Source organism: Pinus tabuliformis, chromosome 8 (genome assembly GCF_031772625.1).
Source record: "Pinus tabuliformis cultivar Carrire ecotype Pingquan chromosome 8, CPIR1, whole genome shotgun sequence".
Taxonomy (NCBI): domain Eukaryota; kingdom Viridiplantae; phylum Streptophyta; class Pinopsida; order Pinales; family Pinaceae; genus Pinus; species Pinus tabuliformis.
Window position 1 is genome coordinate 2,038,354,169 of NC_142294.1, and position 19,760 is coordinate 2,038,373,928.

The 19,760-nt window shown below is 40.1% G+C and overlaps 1 protein-coding gene across 2 annotated transcripts in view; it reads right to left on the reverse strand.

Moving 5' to 3' along the window:
- LOC149244625 (uncharacterized) overlaps positions 1–19,108 on the reverse strand; it is a 94,392-nt gene extending 75,284 nt beyond the window's left edge. For both annotated transcript variants that reach the window (XM_089374927.1, XM_089374926.1), the window contains exon 1: positions 18,662–19,108. In XM_089374927.1, the coding sequence (XP_089231053.1) occupies positions 18,662–18,712 (51 nt within the window). In that variant the 5' untranslated portion in view covers positions 18,713–19,108. The remainder of the gene's footprint in view (positions 1–18,661) is intronic.
- Positions 19,109–19,760: the final 652 nt, after the last annotated feature.

Here is a 19,760-nt window from a genome sequence, read left to right on the forward strand (position 1 = left end):
GTACATGGAAGAACCTGGGATATAGTGAAGAGACCCCTTTAAAGGCCCAAGTAGAAGCTATTGCAATTATCTTGGAACAAAGAAAGATTTTAACATCTACATTGTCTGACCAACTAAGATGGGGAAGAAACAATGAAGGCAACTTCAACCTCAAAGAAGCCAAAAGAATTGTCATTGGGCTTGACTTTCCAAACCCTGATAAGATATGGAAGGACCTATGGCAGAACTCGCACTGGATGAAAATCAAACTGTTCATGTGGTTGGTGCAACATAAAAAGATTCTGACTTGGGAAAATCTTCGGAAAAGAGGTTTAGTTGGTCCATCTAGATGCCAGTTATGTGGCCTACAAGAAGAAACGATGGATCACCTACTCAACCTCTGCCCATTCACCTCTACCTTGTGGAATTGGGTAGCCTCAATCTTCAGGCAAACTGACAGGGACGCATCCAGCATTACTGGCACTTTAAAGAATTGGTGGAAAGATTTCTCAGAAAATGAAACAGTCAACAAAGCCTAGACTCTGATTCCAAGTTTTTTGATCTGGGATGTCTGGAAAGAACGCAACAACAGGATTTCAATAACAAAATTGGCTCAACACAGAGCATCATAACTCAAATTATAAGACAGCTCAAAGAAACTGTAAGTACCTGTCTAAAGAAACCCCACGGAAACCCTCCTCTAAACCAAGATGCACATATACTTCTGCAATTGGGTCTCCAGTTGTCGATCCCCCGGGGCATAAGCAAGATCGCAAGCCATACAACAGCTGGTAAGGAATTCTGGCAACCTCCTCCACATGGTTTTCTAAAATTTAAGATAGATAGAGCCTCTAAAGGAAACCCTGGAGTGGTTGGTTATGGCGGAGTCATAAGAGATGAGCTGGGAGACATACAAGTCATCTTTCATAGTCATTTGGGGAAAGCCACTAATAATATGGCCTTAAAGCAATGCCTAGAAATCTTGATTAAGTCATATTTACACAATGCTATTGTAGAAACAGACTCTGAATTGATAATTAATTCGGTCAAGAAGATATGCAACGGAATAGCACCAAAAAAAGTATCAAAACACTGGCGGTTACTGCAGGTCTATCAACGTATACAATCCCACCTGAGAGCCTTGAGAACACTCCAATTTGTTCACGTACGCAGAACAGCCAACAAGTTAGCGAATCGCTTGGCGAATGAAGGAGTGCTCTGTTCAAGAAGTAATAGAAGATATACTTGGGCGTCGACACCCTCAGGGAAATTGCGCGAGGACTGCCACAAACAGGCGATCATAGACAGGGAGTATTCTCAAAGTATGAAAATTCAGCAGTCAGGAGACTGATGGAAACAGTAGAAAATGGACCAAGCGCAAGGGGTAAACAGCGGGCTGGTTGGCAGGCAGCCGACCATAGATTGCCTTGAACTCCACCATCCTATGGATTTCGGGCGGAAAACCACACGGAGGTTAAAACTTCAATCAAACTCGAAAAACAATAGTGTGGTGATTTATGATACTCATCGGGTCCGTAAGATAAAATAAAGCGTGGGCAAGTTACCGACCCGAAATTAGCTCTGGACCGTCGGATCTCCAAGGGTGGGATCGCACAATGGTCGGAGTGAAAATGTGATCAAAGGTTAATCCTCAAGCAGACCTGAAAAAATTATAGAATGACAATTTTGTTTCTCATCGTATCCGTAAGATAAATTAACGAGTGGGCAAGTTGATGGCCCAAAATTAGCTATTGACCATCGGATCTCCGAGGGTAGGATCGCACGGTGATCGAGGTGAAAATCTGATCGAAGGTTAATCCCCAAGCGGACCTGAAAAATATATAGAGCGGCGGTTTAGTTTCTCATCGGGTCCGTAAGATAAATTAAAGAGTGGGCAAGTTGATGGCCTGAAATTAACTATTGACCGTCGGATCTCTGAGGGTAGGATCGCACGGTTTTCAGGTTGTAAAGACAACCAAAGGTTAAGGTTTGTGTTTAAGACACAGGCGAATGCAATGTAGGCCTTCGGTTATGTGGGCCCTCGACATCAAGAGCTTACAGGTTCGTTGATGAGCGAGACTTATTACATTTAGAGGACCCAAGAGAACCTCTGAACCTTTTAATCTCTATTTCGAGTTTAGATAGACGGGGCAGATTCTATGTATTCTCTATTGGACGGAATGCTTTGACAACAATTTTGTTGTAGTTTTGTTGAGTCAACCCAGCTGTCTGTCGAGTGTTCACAGAGCTGGGGTTGCTGTTGTACAATATGTATTTTTTCTTGACTAATAGAAGGCTCCTCTCTTACTTGATCAAAAAAAAAGTATACAGAGTGTTGACCACTCCATGTAAACTACCCCATAGATGTACACTTTTTCGCGCATGGATTTCCATCATGTCCAAGCACTCAGATGATCCACAGATTCCTCATTATCAACCATATGTACATTGGAGTTTTGTAAGCACATTCTGCATTTTGCAATGTAAATGATCCTAGTAAGACAAATGTATGTAACAACCTAAGTAAAGTTCTTTTTCTAATGATGATTTCCATCCTAGGAGGTTTTTCGTCTCACTGATTCATGTGTGTTTCTAAACATGGATGATCGGCAGAGCATTTTCCTCCAGCCTCACCCCCAAAGCTAGGGTGGATTTTACCATCAGGATCTTAAATGAGTCCTAGTGTTATTTATCGAGTCTTTACAAAAGTGATTTGAGAATAATTCCAGCTATTTGGTTAGATTAATTTATTACAAATCACTTAGTTTACTAGATCATATTTTGTGTCGCAGATATGGGTAAATGTTGAAGGTCTATAACGAACGGGTGTTCCCCCCTTCATGGGTTAGAAATGTAATATTTCATGTAAGTAATATTTTAGCTATAATGCTAAAGTATTTGAGAGAAGGAAAAATTAATAATCCCCTCATGAGTCAATTAATTAAATTTTCTGGCTAAAATAAATTAAAATGCTAGGGCCAGAAATTTAATTAATTTAGGTCCTAGGAAAAATTAAATCCTCCAACATTTAAAATTAGTGGGTTTTAAAGTTTTTAATTTTTTGAGATCCCCGGCCAAGGGAATATTGAAAATTTCAAGATATTTTGGACCCTTGGGCCATAGTAATTAAGTCAAAGTCAATTTTTTGAAACAATTAACTCAAAATAATCATTTTTGAGTTAATTAAAAGTGAAATTCGAATTTCCTCAAAAAGTAACTTTATTTCAACGGTGATGATTAAAAGATCATTTGATCTTCATCAACGGTTGAGATTGCTTTGACGGGGATCAAGCCATCTAGCTATTGGAGAATTTATCTATAAATTAGAGGTCTCTCTCCATTATTTACATCCGATTTTTGAATCGTGGAGAATTTATCTATGAATTAGAGGTCTCTCTCCATTATTTACATCTAATTTTTGAATCGTGTACTTGCTCTGAGAAAGCTCTTGTATCTTTTTTGAGGTTAATAAAATGAAAAGACTTTGGGGTTTCAGAGTCCAAACCATGGTGTTCCTTTCAAATTTATGTGGTAATATTGCTCTTAATACTCTGTTGCTTTTATTTGTATTTGTTGGATAATAGCCTTTGAGGATTGATTTGTGCACAGGTATCTTGCACAGATTTCTGGGTTTTTAAAATATCATTTTGATTTGATAGAAGTAGCAGGTATCTCTATTTCTTGATGATTTTATGATTATTTTGAATCTCTATTAATCTAACAATCAGATCTAAGTGTGCAGAAGTTATCATTCAGGATTTGGGCATTTGGGGAAGTCCTCAGTTGGACCAACTGACTCTCAGATTACAGAATCTAAAGAGCCTACTGTTTTTAATTTCTAAAGTCATCTTACAAAATATTTTATTTGCAGGGTTGTTCTTGGGCTTGTGCCTCTTTAAAATTTCCAATTTATTTATAAATTTGTGCAAAATTGTTTAGATCTGGCTAATAGAGGGCTTTGATCTGCAGATCTGCTAGATCTGTAGAATATTATTGTAGATTTGTAAATTTCAAATTTTTTAATTCATTGGGGTTTTGGGTATTTCATATTTTTGTATATACATGCTTCGGGGTTTTCTATTTTTTGTTTGTGTAGGAACAGATCTGAAGATTGCAGGCGATTTTTGTGGATTTTGGAAACAAATCTAGGCCCTGGAGGGCAAGATTTTATCTCCATTTTATTTGCAGGTTGAAGAAAATTTTCAAGAAGATCGTGGGCAAATTAGTTTTTAGGGCCTGGAGGCCTTGTGCTGGCCATCTCCAGCCCCCTTCTCCTCTTCTTTCCTCTCGGCCTCCAGCTCTTGGCCTCTCCTTCTTCTCGACCTCCCCTCTCCTTCTCCTCCTACTCCTTAAGGCCTCCCTCTCGGTCTTCCTCCCCTGCTCCTTGACCTCCTTTCCTCCTTTACGGTCTCCCCTTACAGCCCTCACTCCCGGCCTCCCTCACGGCTTCCTCACCTTCCCCTTCTCAGCTCCCTTGCTTCCCTTTCTCCCTCCTTCTCCTCTACTGCCCTGTCTCCCTCATGACAGCCTCTTCTCCCTTATCCTCCTCTCGGCCTCCCTTGCCTTCTCGGCCATCTCCCCCATGTTCTCTTGGCCTCCCTCATTCTCGACCTCCCCTTCTTCTCGGCCTCAAGGGCTTTCAACCCCCAACCCTCACCCTCAAGCCTTTCCTCCTTCACCATAATTTCTTCACTAATTTTTCCCATAAAATTCCCAAAAAAAATTAACACAAAATTTCTCGAAAAAAATTCTGAGTTTGGCATTTGGAGATTTTCAATGACTTGGGCAGCTTGTCTCCAAGTATCTTACATACCCCCAAATGCACAAAATGAAATGCCAAAAGGAGCAGAAAACCCCCTCAGAACCTTCTTTTGAAGGAGCTGTGGAGCAACAAGGCTCTAAGATTTACCGTCGATTTTCCTTCATAACATTGAAAATATCGTAGATAGGTTGACACTAAAGTCTTTTTCCATTAACAATCGAAGGATCGAAGATCAAAGTTCAAGGATCGAAGATGCATCCTAAAAAACTAAAAATAAAAATTATGGTACAAGAACTTTATCCATCAAGGGGGACTGGTGCACATCATCTAAAACCTTACTCCATTTCATTTACCTGATTGAAAGCAAGACTAACATTGACCTAGAATTTCAGCTAACTAAAGTTTAGCAGCAAATTCAGTTTGCAATCTATTACTGCAGTACATTTCAGAAATAGAAGTTATCTTTAGTAACCTTTTGCATGCTAATTGACAAATTTCTGAATATTATTTCTTTGTTTTTCAGTAATTTATTTCCGAGTTTTAAGATCAAATGCATCACTAGAATTAAAATAGTTAAACTCAGAAATTTTCTGAATTATTAGTTATCATTTTGTGATTTGAAGTTTCTGCTATTACACAAGAAAAAATCTTAATCTCGAATGGTTATAGGATCACTGGTTTAAAGTAAATCGTTGGCATTGTCATTTGCAGATTACTAGAACTGATATTTCAAACTTTGTGATCTGAATTTAAACACTTAATATTCCTGAAGCGCATTTGTTTTTACATACTCATTTAAGTAGGACTAATTTAGTTCTACTTATGCATCTAATGATCTTTGATTGAGTACTTCATTCAAATGGATTTCTGAATATAAAATGTTTTATTTCCAGCGTTTTACATTGGTTTACTATTGTGTTTTCAGTAAATACTTGTGCAGACTTCATATTTAACATTGCTGGTATAAGTATTTGTTTTCACATTAAGATCATTTTTCTTGAGCCTTAAGTTAAAAACACTCACGACATATTTCAGAAATAACTCATATTTTAGGCCCTCCTTTCACATCATTTCACTTTGCATTTGCATACTAAGCTAGTACTTGCACATTAAAATTTTACTTCCAAGCATAAGCTTGGTCAATAGAAACATTAAGGGATCAAACTTAGAACAGGCATTTAACTAAAATTAACCAAGTCCTTGCATTTCACATAGTTTTAAGTTTTGCATTTGCATATAAGATAGTTGAATCATTCAGCAGTAGTTTCTCATCCTTTACTTGAACTTTATTTCCTTCGCAAGATAGTTGACTCCACAAGGCACTAGTATCGTTTTTTTCAAATCTAATTGAATCCTTCAAAATCTTGCACAACCTAAAACATGTATTGGTTGTTTCACTATCTCCCAGATTGGTTGGTTCCCAACTAATCTTCCCTCATTCCATTTCCTTAGGGTCTACCCCCCTTAGTTTGTTATTGGGAGACAACTCAAACAGAGAGATTGGAGATCAGTGTGACAGCCCCCGATCTGAGCCGTTGTCGCGGTGCCTAGACATTCTATGCAACAACACAGAGAATCTTATACGTCCACTAATTCATGGTCTACGATATTTAAATAAAATGGTTTACATGACTTTTGCAATATGCTTGCTTTAAGTAGAAATGCCCTAAACACATAATCAAGGGATATTGTGTCCTGGGTCAATAGCCAATAGAATGCTTATTTGAATACCAAAGAATCATGTTGTCATCATCATAACATCAACTTCAAATACGAATGAATGGCTCCCGATGTTGATCTTAGCAAGCTAGTAGAACACTAACAATCTAACATCTTCCAAGATAACAACCTATTCCAAAATTGATTGACCATAGTAGTAGTGACTATTGTAAAAGCAACCCAGTACAATCGTATCTTTTATAGACCATCCATTATGGGAATTTTGAGGTTTAAAATGGGTCTCCTAAGAAAATTATAAAATAATATTGGAAATAATAAAATAAGATTACATTACATCATCAAATTCTAAAGGGAAAAGGGAAACAAACAAAAAATCAACTCGTAATTTCAACTTATCTCCCTATGGGTTTACTCAATTTTCGAGCGGAAACACTCGTTGGATGAAAAATTTGATTCTTCATCCAAGGAGTACCCATGTTGTATACTTTTGACTAAGAAAAATGTACAACCAAAATAAAATTTATAAGAACCAATAGGATTCAAGATGGTGATGCCAACCATGGGGGATGATTCACCATTTTTAGAGTAAAAAGGTAAAAAGATTAAAAAATAATAAAATAATAAAACTACTTTGTCAACTTGTATTTTCAACTTATCTCCCAAAGGTTTTACTCAAATTTCGAGCAGGAGTACTTGTTGGGTGCAAAATTTGATTCCTCATCCAAGGAGTACCCATGTTGCATAATTTCGATGGACCCTGCTACACGAAAAATGAGAAATACATGGAAAACATGATTGATTTCGATGGACCCTGCTACACGAAAAATGAGAAATACATAGCACGGTCCATTGAAATCAATCATGTTTTTCATTTATTTCTCATTTTTCGTATAGCAGAGTCCATCGAAATTATGCAACATGGGTACTCCTTAGATGAGGAATCAAATTTTGCACCCAAAGAGTACTCCCACTTGAAATTTGAGTAAAACCTTTAAGAGATAAGTTGAAAATAAGAGTTGACAAAGTAGTTTTATTATTTTATTATTTTTTAATCTTTTCACTTTTTTACTCCAAAAATGGTGAATCATTCCCCATGGTTGGCATCACCATCTTGAATCCTATTAGTTCTTATAAAGTTTATGTTGTACATTTTTCTTAGGAGGCCCATTTTAGACCTCAAAATTCCCCTAATGAGATTGAAATTGCCATTGTGCCATAAAAATGAGAATCCTAAATGGCAGTTGTCAGCTTACAAATAAATGTCAAATTGCCCATTCCAACTGATGGTTGGGATAAGAGATGACAATGATGTAGCCTCAATCTATAAGTTATTTTAATGTGTTTATACCCTCCAGCTTTGCAATGATGAGCTTGATAAAAATGAGTTTTAACAAGTTACACAATCAAGGTTTAAAAACATGATAATAGCCTATGCAGAGTTGTCCTTAGTGAGATATACTCAACTTACTTTAGCGATATGAGGACTCTTTTTTCTTGCTTTTTGAAATGTTGCACATATTATGTCAGAATATATAGTGACATATGATAAGATAAGATAAATATATTAAGGTTTGAAAAATGCTACAAAAGTAGGTCAATGAGACTGAAAAGTACAACCAATATGAATACAATGTGGAAGTGCAAAAGCAACTCCTAGAAATGTTGAAAATAATATAAAGAAAGAAACCTACATAAGTATAACATCATAACAAATATATGAAACTATTAGACAACTATGGTGATATAAAACACTAAATGAGAGAGAGAGAGAGAGATTGGAAGATGATGTCAAGGTCTCCTAAGTATGATGGTCGGGGGTGAACAGGGAACTAGCTCACTAGCGAAGTCCTCAAGAACCATTGGTGTTAATTTTTCAGAATGTTCTATGCTATTATAATCACTTTAGACAATTTTTTCCTACTTCAATCACCCTAATAACAGATAAGCAATTATAGATAGAACAGTAACCATAAATGCTCAATAGAAGATAGCCAAGCACAATGAGATAGATATTTGGTCAAAGACCAGGGAAAAACCCCACAAAGGGGAAAACCCTTAATCAATTCTTCTTCTCTTAGTCAATCAATGTTCAACATTAAATACATAGTCCAAATAGTACATCCAACATCCAATCAAAGTCAAAGCTTTGACTTCCCAAATCAACCAATCAAGATAAGTCAATGATGAGAGTGAAATTCCTTCCCACTAAGCTCAGAAATTCCCTCTTAGGATGTCACTCGAAGTCCACCAAAAGAGAGGCTGGAATTCCTACTTGGGAATTCCTTGTGCTAAACAGCACTAGTTTACTTGGCTAAACAGCTCAAGGAAACTTGTGTTCAAGTTAGATTGTCAAAAGATACCAAATGGAGGCCTCCTTGCCTTATTTATAGAAGTTGGCCCTCTTTCTCTTGGTGGACCCCATTTTCCACTAACTCGCACCCCCTTTCTTTCTCTCTCTTCCTCCATAAGTGCGAATTATCTCCAAGGGTCGAATTGCCTCCTTTTTGTGGTCCCCACATTCCACCAAGGCTGAAATTTCTCCTATTCTCCTAAGTCCTCATGCCTCCCATATCAAAATTGCCTCCAATGCTTGAATTTCAAAATTGTGCTATGCTTAGCACCACCCACAAAATCTTCGTTGACCTCCTCAAATGGAAAAATTGAAATTGGGGACATTACAGTCCTCCCCGCCAAAAATTGCTTGTCCTCAAGCAATGCTCGAACAAGCTCTCTCTCCCTACTGACCCAACTATCACTACAAATAATACTAGGGTCCCAAATGTGCCACTGAGTCATCAACGAATCTCTAGGGGACCAAATACTCTCCATAGAATTGAACCCCAATGGAAGATCTGCATGACCTCCCCTTATAGAGACCAGCTCGTCCCTAAAGGTGGTTGAACTACCAAGCCTTGTAATATCAAGGTCCCATGCTAATCTCAAAAGGACACCACCATGTCGACACTGTGCCACTTTGACTATGGTCAACTGCCCATAGTACTCATACCGTATCCTCCCCTCCTGGAACCTGATGGCATAGTATCTGTGGGGGCCAAGCACATCCCGCTGGTCATAAGACCACCCATGTGAAGTGTTATCCCATCTCAGGAAGTCCCTGAGAGGTATCATGCTTGCTACCAAACTGAAAACCAACAAAATACCTAAATGTCCTTCTCTGGTGGGAGCCCTCTCTCCTAAGTCTATGACCCAACTGCTCTGCCCTGTAGCTCCATGGTCCCATACTAATCTCGAAGTGAGGTCAACGTGTAGGCGTTGCACCAGTCTGGGCATGACTGCGACCCCCTCGTGCTCCTGCAGATCCATCCACTCCCGTAATCCTTTGTCACAACCCCAATAAAGGACAACTCTATAGTGTTGAAGGCGATCGTCTAGTCTCTAGTAGAAACAATAGCAAAGAAAGTCCTCCTCTGCCAAGAGCGATAATCCTGACGATCCCTAACCTAACTTCCCAAGGGAGATGTCGTCCTGTCACTATCATCTATGTGATCCCTCCAGAGAAAGGTGGTCTACTACCCCAATGGATCCCTAGAACCCAAAGCCAAATTGAAATCCCATCGCTTCCAATTCTTGCCGCCTACCACTGTGTAGTATCGATGTCCACTAGGAACCCCACGTGCCATACAACTAATCCATGAATGCTGCTAATAGACAGATGTCTGATTCCTCTGACCGTCTCAATGTATGTGGATTTGTCTTTCTCCATCCAATCATCACCACTAAGTCTGCCATCTGCACCCTCGATAATGTGCCAATATAGCCTCTGAAGCCCGGATACCCACAGGAAAATTGCCTTAGCTATACACGGTATCCCCTACTTATGCAGGATCCCAACAAGCCCTATTGACCTAGAGGCACATGTCTACCCCATGATCAACTCGCCAAGTGTGGGCTCAAAGATGAACGGTATACCACCCCTGCAAAAGATCATCTCATCTCCTAGCCCGTGGCTACCAACTCGCGTACCGACCCTGCTCCTCCACTGGGGAATCCCTATCATGCCCCTGATGCACTGAATCTCATAGAGTCGTCTCAAGCAAGTCTCCCAAGTCTCGCTACCCAAAATGTAGGCCTCGATCAGACACAACAGGCTCTGTAAGGCCAATGAGTGAGAGATGTTTGGGCTCCGACGAGTATGGCCGAGAACCCGTGTGGGAACTCCTGACCGGCCCCATAACCAAACCGCTCTTCAAACATGGGTATGTCCCCCTCAATGGCATGCCTAACGCTCTCATCAAGTAGTCTCCTGTGAAAAATCTATCACTGCAACATCTGATTTACTTTGCCTACTTATTTTCAATAAGTTATTTATGAAATTCCTTCAATAAACACTAAAATAAATTTTGTTGCAGATATCACACCATAATACAGAAACAAACACATGCACAAGAATCAACACATCGACACAAATATTTTGGACAACAGTCCTCGGAAAAACCCAATGTGGGAAAACCAATGCAGCAAGGGAGGATTTTATTATTCAGCAATTCTTCAATACAACCAGGTGCCAAACTGGCTTAACCAACAAAGAGAAAAATTCTCCAGCACTTCTCCCAATCCCAGCGTCAGCCTGGCTGACCTTTGCGTGGCTCCCAGACACTCTACGTCAACCCCTGCTTGTCTGTGTCAGCCCTGGGCCTCTTTGCGTCACCCACGCATGCCCTCTAGTGACTACACAATCTCCTACTGCCTCAGTGTCTGCCTAAAAGGCCTTGCATTTGCCTCTCCTGCCTCTGGCTGGTCTTTTGTTGTTGATCGTGACTCTCTGCTCCGTACTTGCTGCCTCCTGCTGCTCTCCAAACCACTAGTTCGAATTTCTCAGCTTACCTCGCTGCAAAAATCGAACTGACTGGTCTCCTTCAATCTGTTCTCCAACTGACCCTCAAGCTTCTTATACTTTTCTCGTTGGTCCATCAACGATCGAGATTAAGTCCCTAATCAACAGCTAAGATTAGATTTGGCTTGATCCATGACTTTTGGACCATTCTAACTCAGCTTTATATTAATTCACATTAGTATTTTATTTTCCTTAAGTTTAGACTTGGGGACTCCATTAAAAATATTAATTATTTTAATATCTTCCAAACTGATTAGATTCTGCCCCAAACCATTTCTAGGTCTTGGAGATCTCATGTGTTTTAGCCTATCCACCAATTTTCGTGGCTAGAGCATATCTGATGCTACCCCAAATCAACATCTCCCTACTAGCAGCACTCTCCCAGTCCGCAGTGCAACCCTGCACGTTGCTGCATATAACAATGTATCCTCATGCCCCTTAGCATACAAGTGCACCCCGTTGCACATCTCTATGCACCGTTGGACCCTGTTACGTGTCGTCGCATCGCTCTAGATCAGTTGGTATCCCTCATGTATCGATGTGTCCGTCACACTATGAGGAAATGCACTGCAATGTGAACCACTCCTCCTACACCCTGGTGCAACCCTACACATCACTTCGCACCATTGTGCACCTCTGTGCCCCTCTGCATATCGTTGCACACCGTTGTATGCCACTATACATCCCTAGATGCCATGGTTTAAAACAAAGCCATTAAGTATCAATCTGCATCCTGTCAGTGTCACCGTATCCACTCTCTGATCTCCATAACCTTGGATAATTGGACCTCCCCTCCTGATCCTCCCTGAGAGATCTAACATGTGAATCTCCCTACATACCTATGGGGGTGTCCCTAAGGTGTTGCTCATCGGTGACCCATGTGCCCCATATATCCATGGGAAATCCTCCTCTCCATACAAGGAACTATCTGGTGGCTTGTTGATGCCACCTCCCTTGACAACCTCCTGCCAAGGAACACTGATCATCTTATGCCCCCCACACATGGCAAACATGCCAAGACAACTCATGGAGTCTTCCTGCTCCTCTGTTAGCTCAACCTATCACGGGTGTTGTCCAAAACTCTAGTGGGAATATGAAAATAGGGGTGAGTCCAATCACTGGATCCACCATCCTGCTAATACCATGACTGACCCAATCCATGCAGTGGTGGGGATTCCCACCTGGGTCCCAACGATGATCCAGCCCTTGAGCCCCTCTGGAAAACCACGACCCCTGTTGATCTATGCTCTCGATCATGAATGTATCCAAAAACCTAGTCAGACCTATTAGGTACCAACTCAATACCTCTTGCCACCCAACCCCATGAGAGGGATCAAATGCAAGAACCCACGAGTACGTAACAAATCCATCATGCGAGTGTTGTGCCCTACGCAACTCATGTTGCCTCGTCTCACTGGCCCAGTCAACATATAAAATATGTCTAGGTAACTCAGGCACTCTCCCTCCAACGTGCAAAGGCAACCTGATATTGTTGCAAGCCCCATCTATGTAAGTCTGAAGAGAGCTATTGACTGGAAGTATTGCAGCTCTATTGACCGCCTACCCATCTATCTGCTCTCCATCAATGGCAGGTGCAAAAGATCACTGCCCATCCTCCTCTACCATGGGTTGAACTGGAGTCCTGAGTTGTCCCTCCACAAGTAGCTCATCGAGCATAACATCCTCATCTAGCTCACGCTCCTCAAGGTGCTCTCCATGTTGTTGTGGTTAGCTATCATCTGAGAACTTTGTCACGGCTCTGGGTACCTCTGTGTGCATTAGCACCTAACTAATGGATATATCTCCAGGCACCTCCCCAATATGTTGTAGGTTTCCATCACCTGAAAATTTGGACACAGTCCTGGACACATCATCAATGGATATCTCAACAACGGATGGCACCTCATCAACAACAAACACCAAATCATCAGATGGCTCTATGGGTGTATGCTCCACTCTCTCCGTCAAGGTGTCAACTGGTGCTATCAAAGAGGTCTCCAACAATGGTGACTCATGTGCCACACTAGGTATATCGATGTGCCCCTCACCATTCTGTGTGTCCTCCTGCTCAACCTCCTCCTCGAGCTTCTGGCATCTAAAGCCCAGTCTCTACCAGTAGAAACGCCCCCTAGTCTCACCCTCTAATTCCCCGCATCTACAAGATGATCTCATCCTTGACCCATGCTTCTCCTCTGGCTCATCTAGAAAATGAGGCATGGTAAGACAACCAAATTGACCATACGTATGGGTGTTGTACTGCTGGGTTGTGCGTGCATGCACATGACTTCTCTGTTGGGTATGACTCAACATCCCCACCATTTGCTACATCCTCTCTAGGAATTGTTGGTTTTACCTCCTCAATTGTTGGTTCTGCCTCATCAACTCCTCCATGATCCCCTGTGTACTCTTCCCTTTCTGTGTCTTTGAAGTGCCCATAAATTCACCAGTCACTATGCATGCATGGCCAAAACCTCCACGATCTTGCTAGCTCCCCCACAGTTGGCCAAGATCACGCTCTGATACCACTGTAATATTCCTAATGGAAAAATTTACAGTGATAATAAAAACATGCAAGACAATACAACATAAAACATTTTAGTAAACACCAACAACCCAGAAATGCTCCCAAACACGCCAAAAATGGGAAATTTTATTATATAAATTGTTGAGTACAATGTGAAATAGAAAGAGTGCACCTGGGCTTGCACAAGGCAAGCTACAAGCCTCAGGTGATCGATATGCCAATGCCCAACTACTATTGGAGTTTATCTATCAGAAAATCTATGCTAGCCCAATAATTTTGCATTGCCGGCTGTGTTGAGACCCTCATTTGACCCCTCAAATCTGCCCAGAAAATTCTGCAAAATTAGATTTGAGGTCCTTGCCAAAAACCCAGAAAGGGTTTGGCAAATTATACCGTCCACCAGGACCCAAAATTTAAGCTCTTTCCTCCTAACTCGCTGCAAAACAATCCTGCTGTTTTGGGGCACCAAAACTCCTCCAAAAATTCTGCAAATTTAGGAGCAGACTCCTTGACCCTTACCCAACAAAAACCAGAAATATTTGGGGCTAATTCCGACCTCCCCGAATTACCCAAAACGGTGCTACACCCTCCCTGGCAGAAACTGCGTCCCCCACAAACTACAACTGTTGAATATGTCACTTATCCCTCCTCAACTAGCTGTGGAATGGCCCTGTAATTTCCCTTAGGAAGAACTAAGAGAAATCTCTTCTCAAACCGGGCATAAGAGAGAAGAATCCAACCCACAAATTTTGTCTAGTGAAACTTCTGCGCAAGCCCAAAATGATGAATTTGGCTCTCCCCGGAACAACAACTTCCAGCCCTGAAATTCTCCACAATTGTTGGTCCACCCTTAGTGAAATTCCTCCTAAATCCTCCGGCCAAAATACCCCCTGAAACTCCCTCAGCTCACTAGTACGATTTTGCTCCTGCGTCCTCGTGGAAGTTCACGACCCACAAAATCTTTGTTGACCTCCTCAAATGGAAAAATTGAAATTGGGGACATTTCACCCAACCACTCCGGGAAAGGCAGGGAGCAAAATTGTTTTAAGGGAGTGCGCTCCCAAGGTCACTCTAGATCCGGCTCCCAAGTGGAGAGTGCTCCCGAGGTCACTCTGGATCCACTCCTGAGCAGAGCGTGCTTCGGGAGCGGATTCAGGGGAAAGGGGGGGGGGCACTCCCACGCAGCCCTGAGCAGAGATCACTTCATATAAGACAAGATTCAAACAGAATCAGTGAAGCTTCAGCATATTACCATGGATTCGCAAATAGCTGATATTCTGACCAAGCCCTTGGCAAAAGGGCAGTTTGAGGTTTTCAGAGACAAACTTGGATTGGTGCAAAATACCTTCCTCGCTAAGAGGGGGGTGTTCAGAATTATAGTTCATATGGGAACTTCTGAATATGTTCAGTGTGAACATGCAAGAAGTAATTCGAGATATTTTCAAAAAGTAATGCTAGTTTTGCCATAAATAAATCTATTTTGTAATTCACTTTAATAAAGAAGTGAAAGTCTTATTTTTTGCAATCGAGTCTAAAATTGTACTTAGACTAGTAGTAATATTAAAAACAGATTCTCTACTAAAACTATAAAGCAGGGCAAGGTAGAGGCTTTTATACACACGTGAATATTTGAGAGAGAGAAAGAGCAGGCAACCAAGAAAGAGGAATTCCCAAGCAGCACACAGTTCGCTGTTAGCTTCACCACTTCAGGTTGGTCTCCCTTTTTCTCTCTTCACAGGGCAGGGCACCACAAAAAGAGATCTTTCTCTGATCCATCAGCAATTTCGTACATTCATATGGGCAGTTCCGTATGGATTTGTAGAATCATACAGTGGTCATACAGTCCATACAGCAGTATTATACAGCAGAGAATTGTTGTTGCTGATGTTTTTCAGCAGTTATACCTCTCTCACAGCTTGTAGAAGCTCAACTTCAAGGCATTTTTGGTATTTGTGATGCTGTTTTTCTCTTGGGCAGCATGTGGAGCTTTCCTTGTAACTTTTTGGAAGGAATAAAGCTGATTTGAATGAGTAATTACCAATTTGTGGGAGAAATTAATTTTTATGATTTTGGTATTTAATTTCTAACTATGTGTGATCGATGCTATGGTCTGAAATTTAATTTCAGCTATAATTATATTCAGCTATCTACTTGTTTTATTGAGATCATAAGGACATTAGTCACCTAGGGCTTAAAATTCTAACAAGGATGAGTTGGGAATAACATTAAGACAGTTGTACACTAACCTAAAAGAGTTCCAAGACCTATCTACACAACTGCTTGCATTGTTGGATACGGTCAAGGGCAAAAGAGTACTGCTACATGGTGTCCAGTTGGCTATTTATGAGTTGAAGAAATGGCAAGAGGGAGATCAGATTCAAGACACACCTCCACACCTGCCTAAAATGATAGCGAAAGAAAAGCAGCTTAATTATGCAGCACTAGCCAATTGCCAGAAAATAAGCACAATGCTGAAAAAGATATATCTGCATCAATTAGCAATTGAACACAATTACACATAGTCCCTAAGAAGATGATTGAACAGTGTCGATTGCCCAAGCTCGAAGATATGGGTGCGCCAAGGCCCATGCAAAAGATTTTGGTTAGAAGACCACATCAACTCCAGGGGGGCTCCTAATCAGATTGGTCACTCAAGTCACCAAAGATGTATTAAAGGAACATATAGTTGAGCAAGTAAGAGACATAAATTTCATCAATTAATTTTTAGTAGACTTAAAATGGAGATGGGCCCCATGACTTAAGATGTAGCTACATACGAAGTCTCCCTAGAGCAACTTATCTTCAGGCAAGCGTTAGGAATATCTTTCCAACATCAGGTTTGAGTAGGACAAAACAAAGGAAGTCCAAAGGTTGTAGCTGTCAATGGGAATGCAAGAAGTCCTAAGAAATAGTTGCAACCTGTACACTATATATGTCTAAAAGCACCTTTTATCAAGGGCTCTTGCTTTTCTGTAATTTTGAGAAATATTTCAGGAGATTTTAATAAGAAGAAGCCCTCGAGGTTATTTTTTGAGTACATGGTGTTATGTGATGGACTTTCTGTGAACTGTTTTCAGTGTTAGTTTTGTCATCTGCAACACAGTAAGGTTATGCTATTCATGTGTTGACGGTTCTTTTTTGAACTTTATGGCTGTGATGGACTTTCTATGAGCTATTTTCAGTGTTAATTTTGTCATCTGCACCACTGTAAGGTTATACTATTCATATGTTTACGGTTCTTTTGCGAATTTTATGGCTTTGCAATTAAGTTACTTTTCTAATATTTATTGTTCAGAGCTGGTAGATAGATGGTTGTGAATCACTTGCCGTTGCAGACAGTCCTGTTCGCATTTATTATTTATATTTATGTGTTTCTACTTTCTCTACAACTATTTGTTTTGGAAGTGCAAGCAAGAAATTTGAATTGACTTTCTGCAATTAGAGTAAGAGCATACTGAATATTGCATTTTACATTCCCATCACCAGATACTTTGCCCATGTCAACACTAGGATAGATCCACTTCAATGCCGGATATCTTAAGTACTGAGAGGAGTCCAGTAACTCTAGTTTTTAGTGACAGCTAAACAGAGAACCATCTTAAACCTGGATCTATTGAACACGGAGAGGATTGAAAATTTTAAAAACCATGTCCAAACCTTTATGTGCACTCTCTGTTCTTAAAATATCAAGGGTTAAGATGCATTTATTCTAGCTTATTTAATAAACCTGGATCTATTGAACACGGAGAGGATTAAAAAATTTAAAAACCATGTCCAAACCTCTATGTGCACTCTCTGTTCTTAAAATATCGGGGGTTAAGATGCATCTATTCTAGCTTATTTATTTATTTATTTATTTATTTATTTATTGTATCTATCTATCCATCTATATTTCTTGCGTTAACATTTTTTTTAACATAGTTTCTCTAGGTGCTGCAAGAATGGGTTATATTACAAAGACAATGAATTGTTTGAAACTAGTAAATTTTTATAGCAATACTGTTGATACCTTTAACAATACGTATTCAGACCCCATGATAGAGACAAAAAAATGCAGGATCTGTTAAAATACTTGAATTTAATAAACTCCAACGCTAATGCTGCAAATTTAACATTAGCATACCTGTCTCAGGTCTGGACTCTGTATGAAATGACCGTCAGAAGAACTTAAAACCACAGGCACTACCAGATGCTACTAAGGAATTATCATTAATTATTTTCTGTTAAATTACTTGCAACAAATAACACAGTATAAGCCTGAAGGCCGGAACAGTCCTCTAAAGGATCGCAACATGTATATTCATATCCATGAATATACTCTGTGAACTTTAATCTTTCTATAGTAACAATATGTATTAAACATCCATAACAAGATCTGAAAATACTGTGATCGGTTAATATACTGAGCATTTAGTAAACTTGGCACACAAATGCAGTAAATTTTAACATTAACCTAAGAGTCTGTGTGAAGTGCCCCTTACAAGAACTTGATACTGCTGACAAGTGACAACAAATTTCATTAATTACTTAAACCAATACTGAAGATTTCATCCTTGATATAAATAACAATATGTTTTAAGCATCCGTATAAGATTTGAAAAATACCTTGATCTGTTAAATACTTAAAATTTAGTAAACTAGTACAAGAATGCAGAAAATCTTAACGTTAAGATAGCCGTCTTCAATGAAGTGGGCCTTAGATTAATTTAAACCACAGGCACGATCAAATAATGCGAACAACCAGGTCAAAACCTAGAAAGTGGCTATGGCAGAGAGAAAAATAATCGGATAATTAAGAGAGAGAGAAAAAAAAAAACAGCACTGTCGAGCGAATTAGTTAAAAATTCATTTTATCAGCTACCTTTGCAAGCTCTCTACCGCGGCTGTAGCTCCATTTCGTTAGGTCTTCCATTTCCTTGTCTTCCCTTGAGCGCGGTAGGTAGAAGCTCGAACTCTACTTCAAACCTCACGACGGCATAATTGCTGCTCCAGCGATTCGAACGTGAGACATCGTCCATTAGCCGCACAAATCTCGTCAAAAGGAATACCGAAAACTGCCTTTCATTGAACAAAATTTCAGGAGACAGCTCCTGGATCAGCTAAAAAATTATGCAATTTGAAGCCCAACTCAATTTTTTCAGGTAGGACAAAACAAATTGGAAAAGATGCAGACCGCGAGATTCCAACGCCGGACGTCTTGAGCTCGAGGCTTCGCAGTTGCCCGGAAGTTTCAGTCGAGGCTGAACCGGTGGACAGGAATATAAGAATCGCCCCCAGCGGGCAGCGGGCAGCGGGCAACTGGTGGGGCCATACGAGTATTTTCCAAGGAGCACGAAGCAGATGGTCACATATTACTAGTAAAGGAGTGGACGTTTACACAATAGTTTGTTATAAAGCCACGTGGAAGAGAAGTAATTTTGTAGAAACGAGGGTGCTTGATCGAATCTCCGGAAAATATGTCCAACGTGGGAGCACACAGACCACACACTTATACTATATATCAAATCAAACGTAATGAAATTTTACATTTATACTATATATCAAATGAAACGAAATGAAATGAAATTTTAATGTCCATGGGATTAGATATAATATAGTTTTTGGGACTATTAGTTTATTTGTTTTTTGCTTTTTGCAATTTAATCTTTTTATTATTTAAATTAATGATAAGCTACCCAACCCTTTAACACTCCCCTCACTAAAAGACAATGCCAACGTATTGATGTTAATACACTGTTGTAACTGTCTCTGATGTCTTTGAAATCATCACATTCCAAAATGAAATGTTTTTCCGATTCCACTGCCTCGGAGGTGCAAAAAGCACACACTCGTTCTTCCCAAGCTTCTTTAGGTCTTTTCCACCGACTTGTTTCGCACCGTAGTTGATGCGAGTTAGTTCTTAATTGAGCAATAAGAATCTTTGCTCTCCATGGAATGCTAGCTCCAATGTACTCTTTTTG